This window comes from Melanotaenia boesemani, chromosome 11 (genome assembly GCF_017639745.1).
Source record: "Melanotaenia boesemani isolate fMelBoe1 chromosome 11, fMelBoe1.pri, whole genome shotgun sequence".
In the NCBI taxonomy this organism is placed as follows: Eukaryota; Metazoa; Chordata; class Actinopteri; order Atheriniformes; family Melanotaeniidae; genus Melanotaenia; species Melanotaenia boesemani.
In genome coordinates, this window is record NC_055692.1 from 19,393,157 (window position 1) to 19,415,901 (window position 22,745).

Consider the following 22,745-nt stretch of genomic DNA (forward strand, 5'->3'; position numbering starts at 1 on the left):
GTATCCAATCAGCAGAGCAGACAGTTGAACACGCTTCCTTCTGACCAATCAGCGTCTCCTGATCTACTACAACACCATGAGTTGACCAATCATGCGATAAAAATGAAACGCCCATTAGGTACGGATACCACAGAAGGACAAAACAGAACACCAAACAACATTCACCTTTAGCTGCTATCTTGTAGCTTAATATGACATCGCTTTTCATCAAACCTGCACTCCTTCGATGTATAGTGCGGACACGTAGGCTCATGACCGAGCATCGAACAGAGAACATATTATGTTCAGAGAAAAGGTATTTATGTGTACGACCCCGTTATGTGTCAGAGTATGTGTATAAACTGTTGAGTTTCTGTTCATGTAGCTGCACATGCACTTTTGCAAAACAACTAAATTGGGTTTCCACTGATTCAATAACTTCCGAAAATGGAGGAATAGACCCAGTAAAACCAACAGTGCATGTGTGTTATTGTGTCATACCTTGATAAATGTTTTGGAAATCCTTAATTTATTTTCTTGTCTTTTCCCCCAACAGTTATTCCACTGGAGGAGATAATAAAGGGCCCAAAATATACACCAAAACTGGAGACAAAGGTTAATTAACTTTGAAAACTACCTTCGTTTTTCCACAGTGTAATATATATATATATATGTGTGTGTGTGTGTGTGTGTGTGTGTGTGTATTTACAAAAGTTGACCTGATGCTTTCCATACAGGTTTCTCCAGCACATTCACGGGAGAGAGAAGGCCAAAGGAAGATAATATTTTTGAAGCCTTGGGAAATACAGATGAGCTGTCATCAGCTATAGGGTACATTGTTGTTTTTTCATTGTCACACTCTAAAGCTTATTTATATACTATAGTACAGTGGTTCCCAACCTAGGGTCCCTTGCCCCCCAAGGGGGTGTCGAAAAAACACAGGGTTTGCGCGGCTTTGACTGTGCATAGCCTGTGTGATTGTTAAAATTAAAACCATATCCACACAGAGACAAGACACATAACAAAGAAGAAAACTCCATGTATGGCAGGGATCACCAATTCCGGGCTTCTTAAGCAAATGTTCTGCAGGTTTTCAATATTTCCCTGCTGCAAAACAACTCACTCAGATAACTGGTTATCAAGTTGTTGGAGATCCACTTAATATGAACCAGGAGTGTTGCAGCAGTGAGGTCCAGAGTGGGTGATCTTTGCAATACATAGAGTTTTCTTCTTCATTATGTGTCTTGTCTTCTCTTTCTGTAAGTTTTGATGTAGCGCTGCCTCTGATGGAGAGTGGAACACATTATTTTAAAGGTCCGATTCGTTTGAGTATTGCAGCATGACCACAAATTCAATCCAGAATGTTGCACCTCCTAACTGAACCGTGTCCCCAATTGTGTCATGAATGCACCCTTAGCAGGCCACACCTTAAGAATCCAATCAGTTTTTGACCATGTACTGTGTGGTTTAGCGAGGTCAGTGAGCTAGTGGAGCCACTGTAGTGAAGGAGTTCATGTCCATTCTGGTAACCTTGGTTTTTCCTACACCATTTTAATAATGAAACATCTTAACTTTACTTTTAAGTGATCAGTATAGGATGTTTTGACAACAATAATCAGTGACTTACCTCCCTCCTTTTGTTCCAAATTATTTACAGTTACAAAACAAAATTATATGAAAAAAATCTGAAAACATTTTCTATATAAAAAAATATTTAAAGAGCAGATATGACTTGAGATGCATTTAACAAATTACTGCAGACATAGTGCACTATGCACAGACTGGAGCAAGAGGAACATGCCATTTTAAGACTGAATCTGATATGAAGTGTGCATCTGTTTCTTTATTGTGTCTCTTTAAAAAATTTGCTCATATCTTACTCAGTATGCAAGTTTTGGAACAGTCCATCTTCCCTTTGACTACTACTTTCCTGTGCTAGCACAGCTAAAGCCTTTACAAATGACTCAGAACACGGCAGTACATTAGGTGTTTGATCAGCCAAAAAGGACTCATGTCACTGTAAACTTGCAGTTTTCATCTTAGGCTCATAGCATTTGGAATTCAAATTGATCCAGACTTGGCTGTAAAGATCCTGCTTTTATGACGTCAGAGTTTTAAATGTATTCTATCAATAGCACATCACTTTTAGACTCATTTAAGTACAGAGACTGTTCAGAAATGATCAGTTAGAGGTAGATATGCTATTTTCAGGAGTACTGCCAAGGCCAAATGAATCAAGTCTATAACCTCAGTGTGAGTTCAGTCAGCTTAAAAATAGAATGTATAGCAATAAGCTCTTTAGCAGAGTTGTTATGTCAAAGTCACCAGTTGAAATTGAAAAGCTGCTAGTAGGCTAGTAACTAAAATGACTTGATAAAACATTTTATAATCTGCCTTGCTGTTACCATTCTATCTTTCATTGCAGACTGGCCAGAGAATTTTGCCTTGACCAAGGTCACACATTCACATATCAGCTGGACAAGGTTTGATTTTCATGTTGCATTTATTAACTCTCCTTAGAAAGGATTTTGTACATTCGTTACAGATGAATTTTATTATTTTGTTTATTACAGATACAGTGCATTTTACAAGATGTGGGCTCCAATGTTGCTACCCCTCGATCTTCTGCAAGAGAAAGTCACATAAGTATGTAAATACTGGCCGATCTACATGAAAACTTGATTTACTTAGCATCTCTTGACCTGCTGGGGTGGTTATTTTCTTCTGTTTTTGCAAGAGAGAACAAAATTTACTGCTCAGCCAATTGCAGACCTGGAAACCTGGATTGATAATTTTACAGAAGAACTCCCTCCACTCACCAATTTTATTTTACCAGTAAGTCCATTTGTACTCTTGTATGCATGTTCTTATGAGAGTCTAGATTTTCATTCTTGTTCTTTGCATTTCACAGTCTGGTGGGAAGAGTAGTGCTGCTTTGCATTTAGCTCGAACAGTCTGTCGGAGAGCAGAGCGCAGGTCAGTTTCAGCATGTTCTATGATCTGGAAAATTATTCTTTGTCCTTTTTCAGAGTTACTTTGTTTAGACAGCTTGGTGCTCTTGTTATAGTGTTGCTTCAATTGTGCGCTCTGGGGAGGCAGATCCAGATGTTGCCAAGTTCCTGAACAGGTCAGTCTTATACTTGAAGTTAACATGAAAACCTTTCCCCCTACTACAAATCTGATGGTCTTTACATTTCCACTCAGGCTGAGTGACTACCTGTTCACACTTGCCAGATATACAGCCATGAAGGAAGGCAACGAAGAGAAGATCTACAAGAGACCTGAATAACCACAATCTCACATGATTGAACAAAAGCTTCATTTTATTTTAAATATTCAACGCAGATACTCAATAAATCAGTCTGTACATGTACATCCACATTATTTGTTTGTTGTTACTTTTGCACAGGATAACTTTATTCTAACATTTACATTCAACTAGAATGATGTGAAGCTAAAGTGGCAGTTCTTAGAAATTATTTAGAAAAATTATGACTCTTGTTTATTCCAAATCTGTATTATCACATTAAGCTGTTTAGTATATTTTCCATTAGATTAAGAGCAAAAGCCACATTCTTATTTTAATACATTAACAGTTGCATATCACTCCTGTTCATAAATGCGGGCAGATGGTTTTATTCCGGTGTGACTATCATCAGCCTCCCACACAGTCACAGGATTTGGCACCACCCCTGGCTCTTCTGGGAAAGGGTACAGGCCCATGTCATTAGAGAGAGGTTGCGGTCTTCATAGGGTGGGTATCGCAGATAGGTGACACACTCAAACCGTGTACTTCTTAACATGCATGCTTTTCTGTGAGAGAAGGTATCAAAGCTGTAGCGCCCATGGAAGTACCCCATTCCACAGGAACCTTTAAAAAAAAATGTGCAAAGACAGATCAGTTGTAGGCATCAACTTACCTAATTTCTTTATAAATTAGGCATGTTGCAGACTTACCTACTCCACCAAAGGGCAGAGCCACCATCAGACTCTGAAGGATGCAGTCATTGGAGCAAAAGCTTCCACTGGAGGTTTCACTCATTAGTTTTGAAATTACCTGCATTATCACAAAGACCATCACATAAGCATATGCTCAGACCTTTCTAGTAATAGTGATGGATACAGTGTCCAATTATTGTTTTCTGTTGTGTACCTTACTGTTGGTGGAATATGCATACACACAGAGGGGTTTCTCTTGCTTGTTAATAAAGGCAATTGCCTCATCCACATCATTTATGGTCAGTATTGGAAGAACAGGGCCAAAAACCTCCTGTTGCATGATGGGGTCAGATTCAGCCACTTCTGTCAAAACGGTTGGGGCTTCAAAAACAAAACAACGAGTCGTAATCACATATTTTGCATGTGTCAATAGCTATTAGTCATTCAGTAATGAATCACCTTACCAATATATTTCTCTGCCTCTGTCACCTGCCCACCAACAACCACTTTGCCAGATCTCCACAAAAGCTCTCTTGTACGGTTGAAAACCTCCAGATTGACAATTCGGCCAAAGCTGCGGGACTCTCTGGGATCTGGACCATAGAACTGCATCAGACAGCACTTCAGGGCCTGCACCAAGCGTGCTTTAACGTCTGTATGGCATAAAATGTAGCTTGGAGCCATTAAGCTCTGTCCCGCGTTGTGGAAACGTGCCCAAGCAATGCGCTGCACGGTGGTGGCAATGTCGCAGTCCTGGTCCACATAACATGGGTTCTTGCCCCCCAGAATCAGAGTTACAGGTGTGAGAGTGCGGGCTGCTGCCACAGCAATCTTGCTCCCCTCCTCTCTGTTTCCTAAATAGTAACAGACATTTAATGCATTAAAAATCAGTTCATACACAAAGAATTTTTTATATGATTTTATGTTTACCTGTAAAGAAAACATGGTCAAATTTTAGCTCCACAATCTCAGGCAAGTCACTGATGCCTGCAAGAATCACATGGAAGCATTCCTTGAGGAAAATAAGAATTTGAAATCAGGTAATTCATTTATACTTGTCGCCCTCCTTATAGTTCAGCAGCTAATAAAAAAAAATACACAAACAGTAACATAATTACTATCTTGTCTTGGATGACAGAATATGCATCTTATAATGCAGGATTTGAGTGCCTCAAAGTGATTGTTACACCAAATGATGGTTTTCTAAATTAATCTTCTCTTCTGGGATGTACTAGAAATTTATCTGCTCAAGTAGATTCATACAACTGTTGGAAGCTACAGATATGGAGGATGATTTTGCATTAACTGCAGTCTCCACAATAAGTAATCCGTTACCTGAGATGAACACTAGAGCACCAATAAAAGTGTACTTTTACTCAAGTACTGTACCTTTTTTTTTTTTTTTGAGATGCCCAAAACACTAACATGTTAAAACAACATTCAGAACAGTCAGTCCTGTCTGCTTGCTTACTCACATTGTCCAAGTAGAAGGGAACGAGACGATGAAGAAGCTCTGCTGTGTGTACAGTGTACTCAGAGGGACTGATAAGTGCACAGTTTCCTGCAGAAATAAGTAAAACATTAGGTGTTTGTGAGAGCTTTAATATGCCTACAAGTGGACATTAGAAAGCCAAATGAGTGATGCACCTGCTGCAATGGCCCCAACCAATGGCACAAGACACATTTGGACTGGACTGCACCAGGTCCCCATGACGACCACCACCCCCAGTGGCTCACTAACCACGAGACACTCATCCAACGTGGTGGACTGCACCAACCAGACAAGCTCAAAATTAGGTTACAGGTGAAGCTAAATACAAAGCGTTGACTAAGAAAAGAAAAGATACCAGCCCACTGAATTCTTAAGAAGGTCATTGCAACTTAAGTTTTAATCTGCTTTGGCGGCCTCAGAACAATACATTTCTTTGTGGCAGCCAGACTGGAATGTTTTTCCCCAAAAAGTTGTGTAAGCCTTGAATAATCCCAACAATGCTATTGTAAACATTTTTGGTAAAAGGGTATATAACAAACTGTAATTTTACCAGATTCTTTTCCACAGACTGTGGCTCCATCCACTTCTTAAGGTTTCTGATGGCGTGAAGAGCCTCATTCTTGACCATGATCAGTTCAAACACAATTGTTTCAAACCGTGGCTAGTTGTGTAGACAAAACACCAACAAATAAAACATCTGAACTGTTATGTCTGCTCTTGCAGATAAAAAGTTACATAAATACTACATAACTATAGTAGGAGACAGCATAAACCCTGACCTTGTGAAGGTCCCTTCCAAGAGCATCTACAAAGTCGCACTCATGTTCCTCCAGCATCCGCACCACAGCCTCCAGCTGGGCCAGTCTGAAGTCCTCTTTGAGGGTGCGTCCAGCTTGAAAGGCAATTCTTGCCCTTCTCAGAAGATCCACACATTCCAGAGGATATGTCTTCAAACATGGCTCCCCCAGCCTGGTCCTGCAACAGCAGATAAATATTAACATCACATGGCCTTTCTCTGAACAAACACATTATCCATCCATGCATCATCCCTATACCTTCTGCATGTTATCCGTCCATTCCTCTGACAAACATAGCAAGCCCTTATTTTTCCACTCATCTTTTTTCCAGTTAATAAATCTGCAGTGTTGGCCTCTCTGAAAGGAATAATGTGAAGTTAAGCCTGGGCACCCGCTCAGTAAAAATCCCACTGGAAGGGAGGATAGTGGAAAATCCTAATAACTCCAGCCAATCAGGTGATGCTCATAAAACTAACTGCGGAGTTACAGCAGAGTTATCTCATTACCTTCTTCATTCTTTCACTGCAGTCATCACACACGTTAGTATTACTTGGTACGAAACTTGATGGTCGTTTTGCATGTTCAGACTATCTCATTACCAAAATAGCTCAAATGAATTGTGTATTTACCTGCGCAGCGCTTTGAACCATCGGGTTGGAGAGGGACTCGGAGGACTACTCATTGTGATCTTGGAAGCTCAGGTTCATGTAGTTGGAATCACTGCTGTGGAAATCTTCACAAAGAGCACCGTCCACCTCCTTACACAGCGCAGGAACTGAGCACAGCAGAGATTTTGACTCAGACGTGCGCATTTGCAGCATAATCCGCCATGCACAGCATTTAGGAAAATTAGAAAACATAAGAAAAGAGGCTCTTGTCCTCTAGTTTGCTGTCCATTACCAGCAAACTTTAGCCTCATATGTGGCTCCACTGTGATGCAACTCAGCAGGTGTTTATAATCAAGAATTTATTTGAGCTGGGGGGGAAAAAAGCACCGTTATGTGTAAATGATTTAAAGGATTTATATAATACTAGTACATGATTTGACATTACAGGAAATGGTATCTTACACATAGACAAAGCTTAAAAACACTCCATTACGTCATGCAGCCAGTTTTCAAAGACACTTCATGAAGAGATTCCATCTTCACAGGAGGGTGAGGGATGTTTTCAGGATCATTTTTATTATTTCTTGTATGAAAAGAGTGGATAGTCAAAGCTAGTATCAGCAGTCCACGTGTACGATGAAAGTCTATTCTTCTCTTGACATCATTTCAAACAGATCAGAGACGAAACAAGCATGTGAGGTATCTTCCATCTCTCGGGAACTAACGCGCTCATTGTAGTGTGTTCAATAAATCCATTTTTAATGTTTCCAATTCATGCTACACTGAACAGGAGGAGAAATGAATAAAGATCTCCCTCCAATTTGTCACAATTGAAAATCTTAGCCTGGATACTGTACAACTAGTGTTATTTTTCATTTAGTTATACACTTAGTTTTATAGATAATGGATGTATTTTCATTATAAATCACTTGTTACTGTTTTCACACAAGTTAGTGGCCATAGTATAACTACTTAGAACCTTTGTTACTAACAAAAGTATCTATACTCATTCATAACAATTAACTAGTTTTTGCATCATGAAGAACTTGGTGAAGTTTGCTGTTTTCTTTAACCCTTTCTTTTAATGAAAGTTGCATTTCATTTTCTAGTAAATTAAAAAAATGTTTCCTCTTATACTGCCTAATTTAAATAAATAAACCCTGTGTTAATATTTGGGCTTATAAAGTCACATTCACCCTCTTGTCCCTTTTCCACCCTAAAAGCCACAAACAACAATAAATGTGTTCAACATTTCCAAGGGAACATCATCAAATCAAGTGGTTGCATTTGGTTGACAAATAAGTTCATGACATCATTTAAAAAAAAAAAAAAAGGTTTTACACCTCAAGATCTTTTCTGCATGGCTTAAAAAGTCCACAGAGATCAGAGAGCATTATAGGTAAACCCTTCATGGTTGTTGCGGTGGTAGAACAGAGGCTGGTTTACTGCTCTGTTTTTAGTAGGAGCAGAGAAGTAGTCCAGGACCACACCCCCCCTCTCCTATTTCTATGGCTTGTTTCCAGCAGATGAAGTTATTGGACAGAGCTGTGATACAGTCACACATGTGATGGCGAGGGGTAATGGTAATGCATGAGGCACTCAACGTTAGTCAAAGGTTTTGTTAGAATGCTTTCTTGGAACTAAAACATAGACTAACATTGCCAAATAACTCTACTCTTCATGTTTAAAGCACGGGTGTGTGACATGTAACACCTGGATCTGCTCTTCTGTGAAGATACAAACACTGACAAAACATTTCTAGTTCATCTTTTGCCCATTGGTAATTGATGCTTCAGCAAGGACATCTTCTTAAAATCAAATTAACAGCATAATCAGATTTTCAAACAGTCTGTACTGCTTCACCAGAACGGAAGCCAATGTTCGGTTCTCAAATGTCCTGAGAACATAAAACCCAGAGGGCCAGTGTCACGTTGCTGGAGTGTGTTTTAGCAGGGAGAAATGTGTAGAGGTCAAATGATTTGTCTCTGAATGGGACATAATGTAATCTACGCAGGATCACTCTCAAGCCGCTCGTGGAGACTGAACACAAGACATTGATTTGCCTTCCGCTTGCAAAAGATGCACTATGCTCAGCAAACATTTAAGACTCATCCAATATCGGATAAAAGTTGTCTGGATGATGGAATCCAAACTTGTAAGTATATTAACGATGCATCATCTGGTTTTACACAAGTGAGCTGACCACGTGTCTAATGGCTTACATTGCATCTGTATTGCTTTCCAGTTTGCTTGAAATAGTCGTTAGATCCAAAAATGATTCTATTAGGCCTGAGAAACAGATCTAGCCACTGTATATCTGTGTTTGATCAAGTTAAATACATGATATATTCACTTTATGGAGTGGCAGAGGGAGATGTTGAAGATTTTATTGTGCTGCAGGAGCAGCATCCCCTTTGATAGAAAAAGGTAAGCCACAGTAGAGCTTACTCCATCAGAGTTCATCCAGTTTTCAGAGACAAAAGGAGCATAAGGAGACAATGTAAGTCCTTCATGACCCTTCCTTTTGTGTGGATGATGCCCCTTTAATGAGACAGGCTCCAGTCCAGGTAAGCCAGGCATCTGGATATTTCATGCTGTTTAACACAATCCTTCACTGCTCTGATGCAACCGACTTAAGAGAGCTCGAATCCTGTGTTCATACTGATGGCGTAGCGCAGCTTATCACGCAAGATGCTCTTCTTGCTGTAGTTGGGAAGCTTGAGCAGGTTGAAGCATGTAGATGAAGTAGGAAGTCGCCCACCAGGCTCCTTCTTCCGGATGGTGAAAAAGCCCCTGAGGACACTACCGAGGGTATCTCCAGTGTCCTGGTCACAGCAGGTAAAATGTAAAAAAAATTGGACAGTTTATTAAAACATAAAAACAATTAGATCTTAATAATTTTTTGAAGGCTAACATCATTTTTAATAATGTAGCTGTTCATCTATATAAATTTAATATAAGTTATGTAATGAATACAGGCTTAATCTAGAAAATATGAACTGAAGTTATTTAATATGATGACTTTTTTCAGGGTCTTAAATTTAATTGGATAAAGAAGTACAAAGGAGTTCCATGTAGACAGAGGAGCTCTTATTGTGAGTTAAAACAGACCATCATTAGGCTGCAAAAGCAGTACAAATTAGTCAAAGATGGTTTGGGAACATTAGAAACAGCCAAAACAAACAAAAAATAATAATAAACTGTGGTACATTCAGAGCATGGCTTCCAGTGGCATAGATTCACTATTGTTTATTCATGATGCAGCTGAAGACAGAAGAAGCCAGATTAATTCTTAAAAACATATAGAGAAGCAGTTTCTGCTCACACTTAGTCAAATTCTGCAAACTTAACAAGGCAGCTCTTCACAGTACAGACAGTAACCCAAAACATGTTGTGAACTATACCAGGAGTTTTTTTTTAAGAGGCAAAGAAGTGCTATTTATTACAGTGGCTGAGGTAATAACTTGATCTCAACCTGAGCTAGGTGCTTTACACTTAAAGACATAACTAAAGACAGAACCACAGGTGCAGTAAAGGTCTGACAAAGCATCATTAAGGAGAAAACCCATTCTTTGGTGCTTTCCATGGGTTACAGATTTCAGGCAGTTGTTGCCAGAAAGGATCTAAAAAAATTCAAACAAACTTTTGTCATGGGTTTTATTAGCTTGTCCATTTGTTGCGTTTGAGCCCCGGAACATAAAAAAAAAAAAACATTTTGTGCGTATATGAGCTTTCAAAGAAAAATACAAACAGCAGGTTTATTTTTAATTATTAGAAATTCTTACCTGATCGTCTGAAACTTCCACACAGCGGATGGAGAAAGGTGGTTTGAGGTAAGCAAAACCTAGAAGAGGCGGCCTTGAGCAGCTGGTAACAAACTAAAACAATAAAATTTTAAGACAATGCATGTTTAAACGTCCCCACCCTAAAAAATTGGTTGTGTCAAATAAAAATCAACTTACTTTAAGGAACATGGCCCTCTCTTCAGCATTAAAGTCACTGGACAGGATGTCCCACAGCCAGATGATGACACGATGGCTGCTATGAAAACCTCCATAATACACTGTGTGTTTCCTGAGAAAAAGAGGAGAAAGAAATTATGATCAAGTTAAACTGACACTGCAAGCTGAGAGCAAACTGGGATCTGGCTTAGTGACTGTTAAAATGTACATAGTGTATGTTATAACTTTACTATCAGCATATAATTGTGATGACAAACTAGTTAGTCATTGTGTTCATTAAAAAACAAGCAGCGACATGTTTAAATGGCATCAGTGTTATTAAAATGATGAGAGAAGATAAAGAAAGATGAAATGCTTCATACTTGAGGTCATCCAGGTCGATCTCTGCATTATCCCCTGAGACAAGCCGCTGAACCTCAGGTGTGGAAAACATGTGCAGCCACTCTGGATTAATGATGCTGCGGAAGCCCCGGATGAAAGCAGCTGTTTGCTCCTTAATCTGCGTGTGCATCCGGAAGTGAGCCATAAGGTGGATGTAGCTGATCCTGCAGCACATGGCAAAAATAAAAAATCAGAGAATGACAGTGATTTCTACTGAGGTGTTAACCAGAAATCAATAAATAAATATATGTTTACTTGTTTTCATTGGTGACTGGCATTGTTTTCCCTCCAGGTATCAATTCATGACAGACAAGCTGTAAAAGAGACAAAATTAACTTTTAACTTGTAGATTTTATGTGTGTAACTACATTTATGTCATTTATTCAGTGAACTCTATCTTCACCTGCCCCATAACATCCTCATCATAGGAGAATGTCAGTCCAAGATCCCCAACATCTCCGTCATAGCGCTGGGAAAAAACAAATGAAGTAAGTGATTTGTGGGCCACAAATAAGCGTGATAGTCCCAAATTTAATTTTTCTGACCTTGATTGAAGTGAGGTTTTTGTAAAACTCAGAGTCCAGCGATGGAAGCTCATCGATGGAGCTGTAGAAAGTGCTGTGGTGATGCCCCAGGACTTGACTGAGAAAGAAGGAGGCAAAGGGGACGTCCACAACAATGCCCTGAATGCACAGACAAAACAATTACTAAAAATCATCAAAATGATATTTAAGCAAGAGAACAAGATTTTTTTTAATTACATATACCTCATAAACAGCTTTTCCAAGCATCTTCCCTACAAACTCAAACAGCTGCAAATGATTCTCATGGATGTAAGATGTGGGTGACGGATACAACCTTTCATTTCCACCTGTGGTCTATGAAAAATAAACATTTTTACACAAGAAAGGGGAAAAGGACTAAATGAAATGTGACTGTTTTAAAAAGCCACACTATTTGTCTGGGTTACCTTAAACAGGTTGAGAGCAGGATTGAAAACTTTCTTAATGATCTCCTCCAGAAACTCTTTGAAGACACCATCCTGATCGATTCCAGCCTCGTCTACGCCCAAGTCGTTCACAAACTTCACACGAATGACCCCTTTTATAGCGTTCACCGGTAACCTGCGAAGCTGGTCGTATCCATCCTTAGGATGGGGAAATCCAAGTGTTATTATGGAACAACGCAGACAGAGTAACATATTATGGTCTGGTTGCTGTGTTCTCTTGATATATAAATATTATTCTTTATTTTTAAATGTGTCCATTGCTGAATTTACATATTATTGCTGGACCTGACATATAAAATCATTGATTGATTAAAAAAAAAAAATTAAATAAAAAATTGGTTAGGTTTGTTGAGTCCATACCTCCAACATCCGTGAGCGACGTATGGTAATATGGGTGACATGTGGTGAAGCAGAGCTTGTTTCAATCAATCCTAAACTTTCTTTTTCCTTTGTAACAATGTTCCTGAACAGCAGCACCCTCTGTAAATTAGAAGACAGGCAATTGTAAAACTAGAAATAAGTATGACACCTGTGCAAATAATTAAAAAAATCCTGTTTACTCACATTTTTATGAGGAATAACATGTGGGATGTACTGCAGTAAAAGCTGGGCTCTTTTCTTGCCTTTCTCCAGCTCTTGGAACAACAGACTAGGCTTCAGATCCCTGAAAACAACAATAAAAATATTTATCACAAAATGGTAAATACGTAGACTAAAAGCCAGCATGATAAAGAGAGCAGCAGTCAGCATTTTGAAGTTTGGTATTTACTTGCGCAGCCAGTGGTCATCGGGGGTGAACCTGCGTCTGCAGTCACGTTCATAAAGCACCATCAGCCAACCATGAACGCTGTGGAACAGCTCCAGTTTCTCTCCTTTCGCATTTTCTATTAAGCACACAGAGATGTTTTTACATATAAAAGACACACACTTTCTAGAGAAAAGGTTTAATTGAGATCACAAACTCACCTAAAATGCCATCCCAAATCATTTTGTACACAAATGTGTTCAAAAAAGAGGAGATGGTGATGAGTTCTTCTATCTTGAAGGATGTTTGTTCTTCATACACTTCAATGTCATCCAAAATTCTGTGAAAAATTAAAGATTAAAAAAGTTTTTATGCAGAATAAAAGAAGAGCAACTGCAACAGAGACCACACTGCATATTCACAAATCTGTAAATATTAAATGAAGCAAAGAAGTGGGGTTACATCTATCACTAAGATGGAAAAAATCAACCTTATTTAAAGTTTTACAACATAAGTTTTGGATTTACTGTTGAGGAACTTTCAGTGCGTCATTAAATATTTTTCATACATATACAACTGGATGCGAAACACAGTAAAACTCTGCTGAATTACGTTATGAGATGCCGCGAACAGTCACAGAAGAGCATGAGCATAGACAGGAGCTGCTTAGACTCTTCAGTGTCATTGTTGAGACACTCCATGAAGAGTTTGAGGCCCCCTTGAGGACCAAGCTCACAAATGAAGGCCCACAATTTGGGTAAAAGGTCATCAAGGTGTGTCAGACCTGCAAAAAAAAAAACACAGAATGTTTAAGGATTTATTTCATGATGATGCCAAACATGGTATGTTTGTTCAACATGAAAAAGAAAAGTCTTTGTAACTGACCAGTGAGTATCTGGAGGCGTATTTGCGTCAGTGTCGACAGGGCAGTCTGGTAGAGCACACAGATGCTGCACACCTTCTGAACTTCAGCCGAGTCGACTCGCTTCCCTCCAACTGGTTTCAGGATGTTCCTCACAGAAGCCGACTTTTGAAACGCTCTCTTGAAGAGGTCTGTAAAAACACGGCTACGTTGCAGCTTGGCGGTAAAGGATGTTTAAAGATTTTATACAGATTTTTTTTAAAAGTTGGTCCGGTTTGGGATTCTAACTTACTTTTAACTGGTAGGTTGTTTTGTGATGTGCTAGGTTGTGGGGGTGGGGGAGTGGGCTCCTGGCTCTCCAGCTTTTTAGAGAGGACATCGTTGAAGAGTGTTCGGATTACAGTAACACCCCACAGGTGCTGAAGCTGTTTCGTGACCAGAGGCATCGACTCATTAAGACTGAAGACAAACAACACAGATGGGAGACAAAGTCAAGTGCATGTATGCGACATTTATTCATTGTTTTCCATCAGAGAAAAAGTTCTAAACTATAGAACAGATATTTATAATTTAACTAAAAGAAAAACAGGTCTAAATATAGGTCTATATGCCTTTTGGACAAAATAACTTAGAACTTAATGTGATGTGAGCTTATTTAATATTGTATTGTTGTTTCAAGGCACTGCTTTTCATATACATTTAACAAGAACCAAAACATAATACAAGTCACAATATAAAAGGCAATGTCATTCACTAACCCATAATCAACAGTTTGAGAGAACCAGCCCAGAACAGGGTGCCAGTGGGTTAGATTAGACTTCTTTTGTGAAACATATCTCTGGCAGTAGGACAGCATGTCAGTCAGGTCCTTCACAAAATGATTGGCCTCTTCTTCTAAGACTTTCTCATTTAGGTAACCCAAGTGAATCAGATTGCCTGTTGAACAATGAGAAGCAGTAAAAAATAAACAAGCCACAGGACAGGATGATTGTTTCATTTACAAACCAAAATTCACTGACTCAAAATGTGAAACCCAAGTCACCCAAAATACTATACCAAGTAAGCAGAGTGTGTGGCTGCCCTCAAGACACACACAAATGTCCAGACACTGCTCTTCCCGACTGAGAAACAAAATGAACTTCCGTAGCATGTCATGCGCCTGGATAGATGTCATGCACTGTTGAATCAAAGCAGATATTAAAACCAACTCTTCATTTTCAAATGATTACATACGGTCCCACTGTGCAACAGTGACACACAGCTGAGGGCTTTTACCTCTGGAGTCAGCACACTGAGGTGGGACGTGATGGCAGGAACTGACATGATGTGGATGAGGAATGATCGTAGCAGGTTTTCTGAGAAATGAGCAGCGATGACTGGCCTGTAAAATACCAGATTCATATCAAAGACAAGATGGAAATAAGACTGTATACGCTGAAGGGAAATTACAAAACAAATAAATGTAATACTGAAATACTAACTTACCTTAGTGACAAAGTGAAAATGGCTGTCAGAGTGCCTTTAGAGAGAGACGGTTTATAACGAGCCAAGCCATTGGTCAACAAGATCTAAGTATAAAAGGTTGACATACAATGTGATTTTAAATCAAATGAACAGCTGAATGGCACTAGAGAGAAAAACAAATGCCACTTATTTTAACTTTCAGCTGTGATATCAACCTGGAGTATTGAATAGAATCCCATTTGATTGAGATGCCCCATGATGTTTTCACAAATTCTCATCAAAGCAGGTCTGAGAGCTTCACCTGCCAACATAGAGCAGATAATATTAAGTTTCTCTTTAAAGAAAAATGTGTTGTACAATAACAACATATGTGTTTATAGGAAAGACTTACCCTTCCCTCTGACTATCCGCCATGTTGACGTGTCGGTGAAGGTTACCAGCATGGTGAGGTATAGTGTTACCAGCTTGTTTTCTTGAAGTATGTCTGGCTGAAAATCCCGAAACAGACATGTTATTTATTGCACATGCAGGTACAAGTATGTTTGGCAACACAAATCAAATCAAATCAAATCAAAAGAATATCAAAATCTATTTTCCACATTTTAATTCAAACTAACCTTTAGGTTTTTCATGAGTTGACAGCAGGTCCACAACACATCTTTAACCTGTTTCAGCCAGGGAATAGTGAGGTCTTTGGAAAGAGCCAAAGAAACATACCAGACCTGAAGACCAAATGTAACAACAATTGAGATAAAAGTCACATAATAAAAATGCTTGATATATGGATATTGTCAAAATATGCACACTCACTTTGGGTTCATTTTCAACCTCCATGCTGGCCAGGATAGCACGACAAAGCTTCTCAAATCTCTGACAGGCAAAATTACAGTATTTAGAGACACAGAGTCTTCGAAACGTCAAGAAAGGCTTAAAAACATTTCAAAAGTTTTTAACAGTGTCAATAATAGTGTCACAACATATTTTAATTTTAGTGTATTATGGAGTCTTTATTATTCTTTCATCAATTTTTTATTGTTATTTACAATTAAACTAAAAGCATTAAAACAGAATTTTTGTCAAATGAATTTTTGCTCTATTATTAGTGATATTTTAAATTTTATCAGCTATGTCAGTGGCACAAGTGAACAAATATAAGTCTGTCAATGACTAAAATATATTACCACATTCTGGTGAGATTTTCAGTTTGGATCCATTGTGTATTGAATGATCATCTTAAATTTATAGTCTTACAGAATTGTGATATTATATGTACTGCATAAGTGTTCATTGGAGATGATTAGGGGGTAACTCACCGTCTTATCTTCTTGGCAATAAATGAATAGTAATTTCCGAGCAATTTTGAAAATTGAAAGTGCATTTCTCTTTGCTGTCCCAGTTTCAGAGGCTTGAAAATAGTCATCAACTTCCTTCCTGATGAGACAAACAATTGAATTACTGAGCAATTCATGGCATAAAAGTGAAAACGAGGAACACATACAGTAGTTCTGAAGACTCTACAAGTTACGACAAAAAACAATGAGGCATTAAGACCAAGTGGTTATGATTGGGATAAGTTATCAGGGTTTGTGTATGGTGGTTTTACCTTATTTGTCTCTGGAGTCTACAGCGACAGAGGAATCTCCTGACCAAAGCTTGAATATGGATTGCTGCTCTTTCCTTCTCCTTTTGTCCCTTCCTTTCCTCTCTAGCCTGCCTGGCCTTGTCCAGGAACTCGGACTTTGAGCTTTGAGGCACACTAAACATTGTGTACCCTAGGAAAGAATAATACAAATCACTTGGCTGTACCACAGAACCAAACCCCGGCAACCTGCACGATGGTATTACTGGCAATGCTTGATATAGCTGTTAGAGCCAACGTTCGCTCATTGCATCCAAATATGGCACATAACAACATTGTTTTGAGTAAGCAGTAAACTTACCTGTGATACGGAAAATAGGAAAACTCTGCCTCGCCTTTGGTCTCAGTTGGCGCTACACAGTTTTGATCATTTGGCTGATCTTGACATCCAAGCAGGGGAAGAGTCAAATAAAACATAAAGACTAACTTGCCATCTCTGAAGCAAAGAGCGACACTGTGAAGATGGAGCAGCAATAGTTAGCTCAGGGCTAGTCCGCAGCTTGTCGGTATTTAACCCCGTGGGCAGAATTTAGCGTCAATTAAGATATATTCAGCATAACTACCAGATGATGTTTGATCATCTATGGATAACAGTGGCTTTAACGCAGTGAACACACCGTTTCGAAATGTAAACAACGATACGGACCTATACATTGACGGGAGCGATTAATCCCCTGTGTCGCATTTAATGATTCCGGGTAGTAGTTCTCCTCAAGCAGAAATAGCGATACGAAAGTACATATTGATATAATGTTTAAGATTTTTTTAAAACTAACCTTTATGTGTTGTAGCAACGGCGATTTCGTATCTGTTTGCTCTAATAAAGCTTTCCTCCCGTGTTTTAGGTGGGCGGTGGGGGGACTGTTTTTACTGTTACTCCATGAACGGAAACTTGCATTCTAGAGTAATTGGATGACTTTTATTAATTGTGTAAATAAATGCCAATACATAATGTAATGAGATACAGTAATGTGATGCACCATATATCCTTAATAAATTTCTCACTTATAACTGATTAAACCGTGTAATATTTAACAACATAATATTGTGTGTCACTTTAAACAACGTTTACTGGGGTTGACGTAATTTTGTAACTGCGCAGCGGTGAACCGGAAGGAAGTGGGTGTAGCTGACTGACGTTAGCGAGCGAGCAGAAACTGCGAAGTCAGCTGAGGGTTCTATGGTAAATATACGCTATAAAAATGGACAGATCGATCATATTGTACCAACATTATCAAGAAAAACACGTTTTAATTATTAGTGCTATAGTATGTAATAGTTTGTCATAATTGGAACACTTTTGGTAGAATTAGCTTATGCTTATGCTAACTAGCTTGTTAGCTCATTAACTGAGGTGGCTAACATCAAATTACTGCTTCTTCTTGAAAAATAGGAATATACTCAAACAAAAAACGTTAAAACACACTAACGCCAATTGTTTTTGCCGTTTTTTTCTATTATTTTTTTATTAAAGCTAGCCGCCGCATTGTAGAAGTATGAAGTCTTGTATATAGACTACTCGCCATTTTTCCATCACCATAACAATGGGCTGAAAGCCCAAAATATTTCCAGTTCGACCTGATATATACAAATTTTTTTATTGTTTGTTTCCAGTTCACTACGCGTTTATTCTTAAGCAAAGTGGGGAAAAATTTTGAAGTCGTTTTGTACAGCAATATAAAAAATAAATCATCGGGACATTTAATAACAATAATACCCATTTGTTCCTAATAAGTTTTAAAATTAGGTCAATGCAACGTCATGTACATAACACGTGGCGTATTAAACTATCGTTGCATATTATGAATAGCGGGAAAGTTCTCCCCGTCATTCAGTAGCTAATTAAGTTAACACAAATGTTTTCTGAATCAGACGAAATAAGTAAGATAACCTCATAATTGACTCGAAAAAATTTATTTTTAATTTTTATTGTTTTTAAGAGACCATGTTCAACTCTGTGACTGTACATTGCCCCAGGGTTTTTGGCTGCTAAACAAGTCCAGATCATAAGTCCATATGTTTGATAGTTGGTTTGTTGTATTTGGGTTTGGCAAAACGTGACATTGTACATTATTGCCCAGTATTTACACTTTGAGCTTCTCAGTGCAAGGGACATTGTTCTAGAAGTTTAAATATTTGCAAATGATAGTTTTTATATAATGATGTAATTCTAATTTCAGATTTGACTATGAGAATGATGATGTTATAGAGGTACCATACATGAAGTCAAGCTCATGTCATTGTATCAGATACTTCAGTCTTTTAACTTTATTTATTTATTTTTATTTTTAAGCATCAGATTTGTATACTTTTCAACAAGCCCTAAATGTTCCAGGCAGCTACTCCGCAAAGCCAAAGATAAACTCATATTGACATACCAGTTCAAATGTGCTTTAGTGATGCTATATTCAAACATGCAAGCTAATTAATTTCTTTATTGTTATACAACAGTATTAGTTCCATGTATCATTTTGTTTTATTTTATGTTGTTTCAGGAAGAGATGTCAGGAGAGAGTGTGGTGAGCTCGGCAGTGCCGGCAGCTACAACACGGACTACATCCTTCAAAGGATCCAGCCCCAGTTCTAAGTATGTGAAGTTAAATGTGGGAGGAGCACTGTACTACACTACAATGCAGACACTAACCAAGCAGGACACAATGCTTAAAGCTATGTTCAGTGGCAGGATGGAGGTGCTCACAGACAGTGAAGGTAAGATGTTGGTGTAAACTTGAAGTAGTTTAGTCATCACTGCTCTCAGTGTAATCTGTTATTTTTTTAATTGCTTTTAATTGCTCATATATGAATAGGTTGGATCCTGATCGATCGCTGTGGGAAACACTTTGGAACAATCCTTAACTACCTCCGAGATGGAGCGGTCCCACTCCCAGACAGCCGTCGGGAAACTGAGGAGCTGCTTGCTGAGGCCAAGTATTACCTTGTCCAAGGCCTGGCTGATGAATGCACAGCTGCTTTGCAGGTAACGACTCCAGAATTTTATTTATTTATTTATTTTTCTTTTATTCACATCTCACGGGAATATAGAATAGTTCGGAAATTCATTAAAATCCATTTGTTTATTCGCAATGGTTAACAACTATAACAAAAAACTTTATGGTGCTTTCACTTTCAGTTCAGGAAGCCACATTATAAGTTGATAAATATAAAGATATATTTTCCTTTCTTTTGAAAAAATTATCTACAAATCATGTACAAGAGTTCACTTTGCTTATTAGTCTGATCTGTCTTTTGGTACTGAGAGAAACTAAATACAGGCTGTAGATCTTGTTTACTGGAATAGCGTATGTACTACCCAGCTTAATATGTAGCAAGGTTAGACAAATTTGTGTGTAATATTGCTAACTATGTGGAAGCTGTATTGGAATATTGTGAAATGCACTTTGAGGAAACCTGTTAAAACACTGTACCAATTTACACTCAAGTGACTGAGTAGAACTATGGAGCCAATATTGAGCAAGTGGAACAAAAAAGAGTTTGGTCGAACTGAAATTAGATCACAGTCTTGCCACAAACAAACTATTTCAGAGTTTCTTTAAAACCAATCTGAGACCAGCTTAATTCACAACCACTGATGCAGTTATGGTATGTTACTTAATGGTTGTACTCTGTTAATGTTTAGCCAAAGACTGTGGTATTCTGTAGAGAATAATTCATTCTAAATGGCATTTCTTTGCATACTATGTATTTCACATTATGTTAAAATTTTGGATTTTCACTCCTTTTAAATGTAAAACTAATCTTTCTTTCAGAACAAAGAAACGTATGAACCACTTTGTAAAGTGCCTCTGATGACATCATCTAAAGAAGAGCAGAGACTTATTGCAACATCAAATAAGGTATTTTTTATATAAGGTGCCATACTTCATTGGTTTATTATTATTGTTTATTTTTTACTTTTTTATTAAACAACTTTGTCTTTACAGCCAACTGTGAAACTGCTGTATAACAGAAGCAACAACAAATATTCATATACCAGGTGAGTCCTCATCTAATAACGCAGTTCAGTATTTCTACTTGAGGAAGGATCATAACATGTTGAGTTCATGATAGTTAATAAATTACAATTCATTATTTTTTTTATTTTCTTTTACAGCAATTCTGATGACAATATGTTAAAAAATATTGAACTGTTTGACAAGCTGTCCTTGCGGTTCAACGGTCGGGTACTCTTCATCAAAGATGTGATTGGGGATGAGATCTGTTGTTGGTCATTTTACGGTCAGGGTCGTAAGATTGCTGAAGTGTGTTGCACTTCCATTGTTTATGCCACAGAAAAGAAGCAGACAAAGGTAAATATTAATTTGGTGCATGATAGCTCTTTAGAGCACTTATTTTTTAAGCATAGATCTAGAGCTACAGTTTGCTTGTACAACTCAGTTTCTTGTTTAACACATAGGTTGAGTTTCCTGAGGCAAGAATCTATGAGGAAACCCTCAACATCCTCCTGTATGAGTCCCACGATGGAAGGGGTCCAGACAATGCCCTGCTAGAGGCCACAGGAGGTGCTGCGGGACGATCTAATCATCTGGATGAGGATGAAGAGCGAGAACGAATTGAGCGTGTTCGAAGGATCCATATCAAACGACCTGATGACCGCACACACCACCACCAGTGACTTCTCCCTTTTGACCAGTCAGCCTGTGTTTTGGACCATGAACAGTCTTTTCACCAAGCCTGTGCCTTACAACACCCAGCACCTCTCTTTAGCTTCCCCTTTTATTTTTTCAGCTTCTCCAGTAGACTTCTGTTTGAGGAGGAGTGTTATACAACAGTATGTACTGGTGAAGTGGCGTCTAAGTGTCTAACTTGTGCTCTCAAGTTTTAGTTCATTGTTGTCTGTCATCCATTTTAACTTCTGTCACTGTTTTCTGCTGTCATGCAGAGGCTCATAGACATGGGTGTTAGCTCTCAGCACTGCAAGTTATTATTTTACAACATTATATGTGGAGAGAGTAAGAGAAGAGAATGAGGTCATCATTGTGTGACTCACAGGAGAACAAAAAATATTTATTTAATAGACTAATTAAAATAAAAAGGTAGCATAGCAGGTTGAGCTTTTCTTTATCTCGATTCTGACAGGTCTACTGTAAAATCATCTGTGGATGAACCTTGTGTTGTACATAATGGGCCCACATGGTGTCACTGTTTTACCTGTTACCATGTTGATATTGAAGCCTGCTTTATTATTAAAATGAAACATTTCTTAAATCAAAATTGTATATGAAGGAAATATTACAGATGGATGCAACATTTCACTGTAGTACATCTGCTATATTTAGTTCTAACTTTGCTGCATTTTCCCTTCACTCCATGAAATAAATCATTTTCAGTGGAGGGAACTTGAGCTGTGACCTGAGGTGTTAAATGTACTGGGCTGATTGAATGATGGATGCTGATGTTAAAGTGAATGACTGTAACTGGAGATCTCTCTGGCAGGAAAGGAACCCTGTCTACATGCTTTTAACAGGGAGAGAAATTAGGCCTGTCCATTGCTACATTCATCAGAGAATGTACAGTTTGCATACTATAGGTTTAAGTAGAAATATGACCATTCCTTCTAGGTCTGTTGTACAGAAGCAAATGTTTCTTCTAGGTCTGTTGTACAGAAGCAAACAAATGTTTTATATTTATATTTACTTTATCACAAATAAATTTCTACAAACACTTGTTTTTAATTAGCATATTTTCTTTATCAGAGAACATATAAAATTATGTTACATATGGCTTTATCATTCAGAATGACATTTAATAATTTGTGATTTTAAATAAAAATTTATTGCAGATATTTAAGTTTTTCATCAAGTCAAACTGCTTTGAGGTGATGTGCTTAAGTACAGGAAAAACTGTAAA

At 38.2% G+C, this 22,745-nt stretch overlaps 4 protein-coding genes across 5 annotated transcripts; 2 read left to right on the forward strand and 2 right to left on the reverse strand.

Annotated features, from left to right (window-relative positions):
- The first annotated feature begins 143 nt into the window (after nt 1-143).
- Nucleotides 144-3,358, forward strand: mmab (metabolism of cobalamin associated B). Its single transcript, XM_041998591.1, has 9 exons — nt 144-295; nt 536-594; nt 717-810; nt 2,405-2,462; nt 2,553-2,625; nt 2,717-2,814; nt 2,891-2,955; nt 3,047-3,106; nt 3,184-3,358. The coding sequence occupies exons 1-9, from the start codon at nt 192-194 to the stop codon at nt 3,266-3,268; spliced, it is 696 nt and encodes a 231-aa protein (XP_041854525.1). The 5' UTR covers nt 144-191; the 3' UTR covers nt 3,269-3,358.
- Nucleotides 3,312-7,122, reverse strand: aldh3b2 (aldehyde dehydrogenase 3 family, member B2). The gene is made up of 10 exons (XM_041998589.1): nt 6,837-7,122; nt 6,190-6,385; nt 5,961-6,071; nt 5,566-5,686; nt 5,394-5,479; nt 4,849-4,930; nt 4,383-4,772; nt 4,133-4,299; nt 3,937-4,036; nt 3,312-3,850 (listed from the first exon to the last, which is right to left on the reverse strand). The coding sequence occupies exons 1-10, from the start codon at nt 6,887-6,889 to the stop codon at nt 3,651-3,653; spliced, it is 1,506 nt and encodes a 501-aa protein (XP_041854523.1). The 5' UTR covers nt 6,890-7,122; the 3' UTR covers nt 3,312-3,650.
- Nucleotides 7,123-7,213: 91 nt separating this feature from the next.
- ube3b (ubiquitin protein ligase E3B) lies at nt 7,214-17,721 on the reverse strand. Of its 2 annotated transcripts, XM_041998585.1 has the most exons (28): nt 17,654-17,694; nt 17,179-17,252; nt 16,842-17,010; nt 16,552-16,669; nt 16,049-16,108; nt 15,856-15,960; nt 15,630-15,726; nt 15,454-15,539; nt 15,260-15,342; nt 15,050-15,155; nt 14,831-14,951; nt 14,533-14,710; nt 14,067-14,233; nt 13,798-13,965; nt 13,525-13,696; nt 13,134-13,252; nt 12,937-13,051; nt 12,732-12,831; nt 12,528-12,647; nt 12,129-12,305; nt 11,926-12,036; nt 11,704-11,841; nt 11,562-11,627; nt 11,414-11,472; nt 11,140-11,322; nt 10,778-10,889; nt 10,601-10,693; nt 7,214-9,640 (listed from the first exon to the last, which is right to left on the reverse strand). In XM_041998585.1, exons 3-28 carry the CDS (start codon nt 17,000-17,002, stop codon nt 9,449-9,451), a joined length of 3,207 nt encoding a protein of 1,068 aa, XP_041854519.1. In that variant the 5' UTR covers nt 17,003-17,010; nt 17,179-17,252; nt 17,654-17,694; the 3' UTR covers nt 7,214-9,448. The 2 variants fall into 2 exon arrangements, with proteins under 2 accessions (XP_041854519.1, XP_041854518.1); XM_041998584.1 differs by having other exon boundaries at nt 17,179-17,721.
- Nucleotides 17,722-17,954: 233 nt separating this feature from the next.
- On the forward strand, nt 17,955-22,559 carry kctd10 (potassium channel tetramerization domain containing 10). The gene is made up of 7 exons (XM_041998590.1): nt 17,955-18,060; nt 19,373-19,586; nt 19,685-19,854; nt 20,645-20,731; nt 20,819-20,871; nt 20,989-21,184; nt 21,292-22,559. Exons 1-7 carry the CDS (start codon nt 18,058-18,060, stop codon nt 21,508-21,510), a joined length of 942 nt encoding a protein of 313 aa, XP_041854524.1. The 5' UTR covers nt 17,955-18,057; the 3' UTR covers nt 21,511-22,559.
- The last annotated feature ends 186 nt before the right edge of the window (nt 22,560-22,745 follow it).

Coding starts and splice junctions, on each gene's coding strand:
- mmab (XM_041998591.1), top strand. CDS start 192: ATGACATCGCTTTTCATCAAACCTGCACTCCTTCGATGTATAGTGCGG. Junction 2,463..2,552: donor TCACATATCAGCTGGACAAG/GTTTGATTTTCA, acceptor TGTTTATTACAG/ATACAGTGCATTTTACAAGA. Junction 2,815..2,890: donor TCACCAATTTTATTTTACCA/GTAAGTCCATTT, acceptor TGCATTTCACAG/TCTGGTGGGAAGAGTAGTGC.
- aldh3b2 (XM_041998589.1), bottom strand. CDS start 6,889: ATGAGTAGTCCTCCGAGTCCCTCTCCAACCCGATGGTTCAAAGCGCTG. Junction 5,480..5,565: donor GGTTGGGGCCATTGCAGCAG/GTGCATCACTCA, acceptor TTATTTCTGCAG/GAAACTGTGCACTTATCAGT. Junction 4,931..5,393: donor TTCCCTTCTACTTGGACAAT/GTGAGTAAGCAA, acceptor ATTTTCCTCAAG/GAATGCTTCCATGTGATTCT.
- ube3b (XM_041998584.1), bottom strand. CDS start 17,002: ATGTTTAGTGTGCCTCAAAGCTCAAAGTCCGAGTTCCTGGACAAGGCC. Junction 14,952..15,049: donor TCAGTGTGCTGACTCCAGAG/GTAAAAGCCCTC, acceptor TTGATTCAACAG/TGCATGACATCTATCCAGGC. Junction 9,641..10,600: donor TGGAAGTTTCAGACGATCAG/GTAAGAATTTCT, acceptor TGCTGTGACCAG/GACACTGGAGATACCCTCGG.
- kctd10 (XM_041998590.1), top strand. Junction 20,872..20,988: donor AACAAATATTCATATACCAG/GTGAGTCCTCAT, acceptor TTTCTTTTACAG/CAATTCTGATGACAATATGT. Junction 21,185..21,291: donor CAGAAAAGAAGCAGACAAAG/GTAAATATTAAT, acceptor TTTAACACATAG/GTTGAGTTTCCTGAGGCAAG.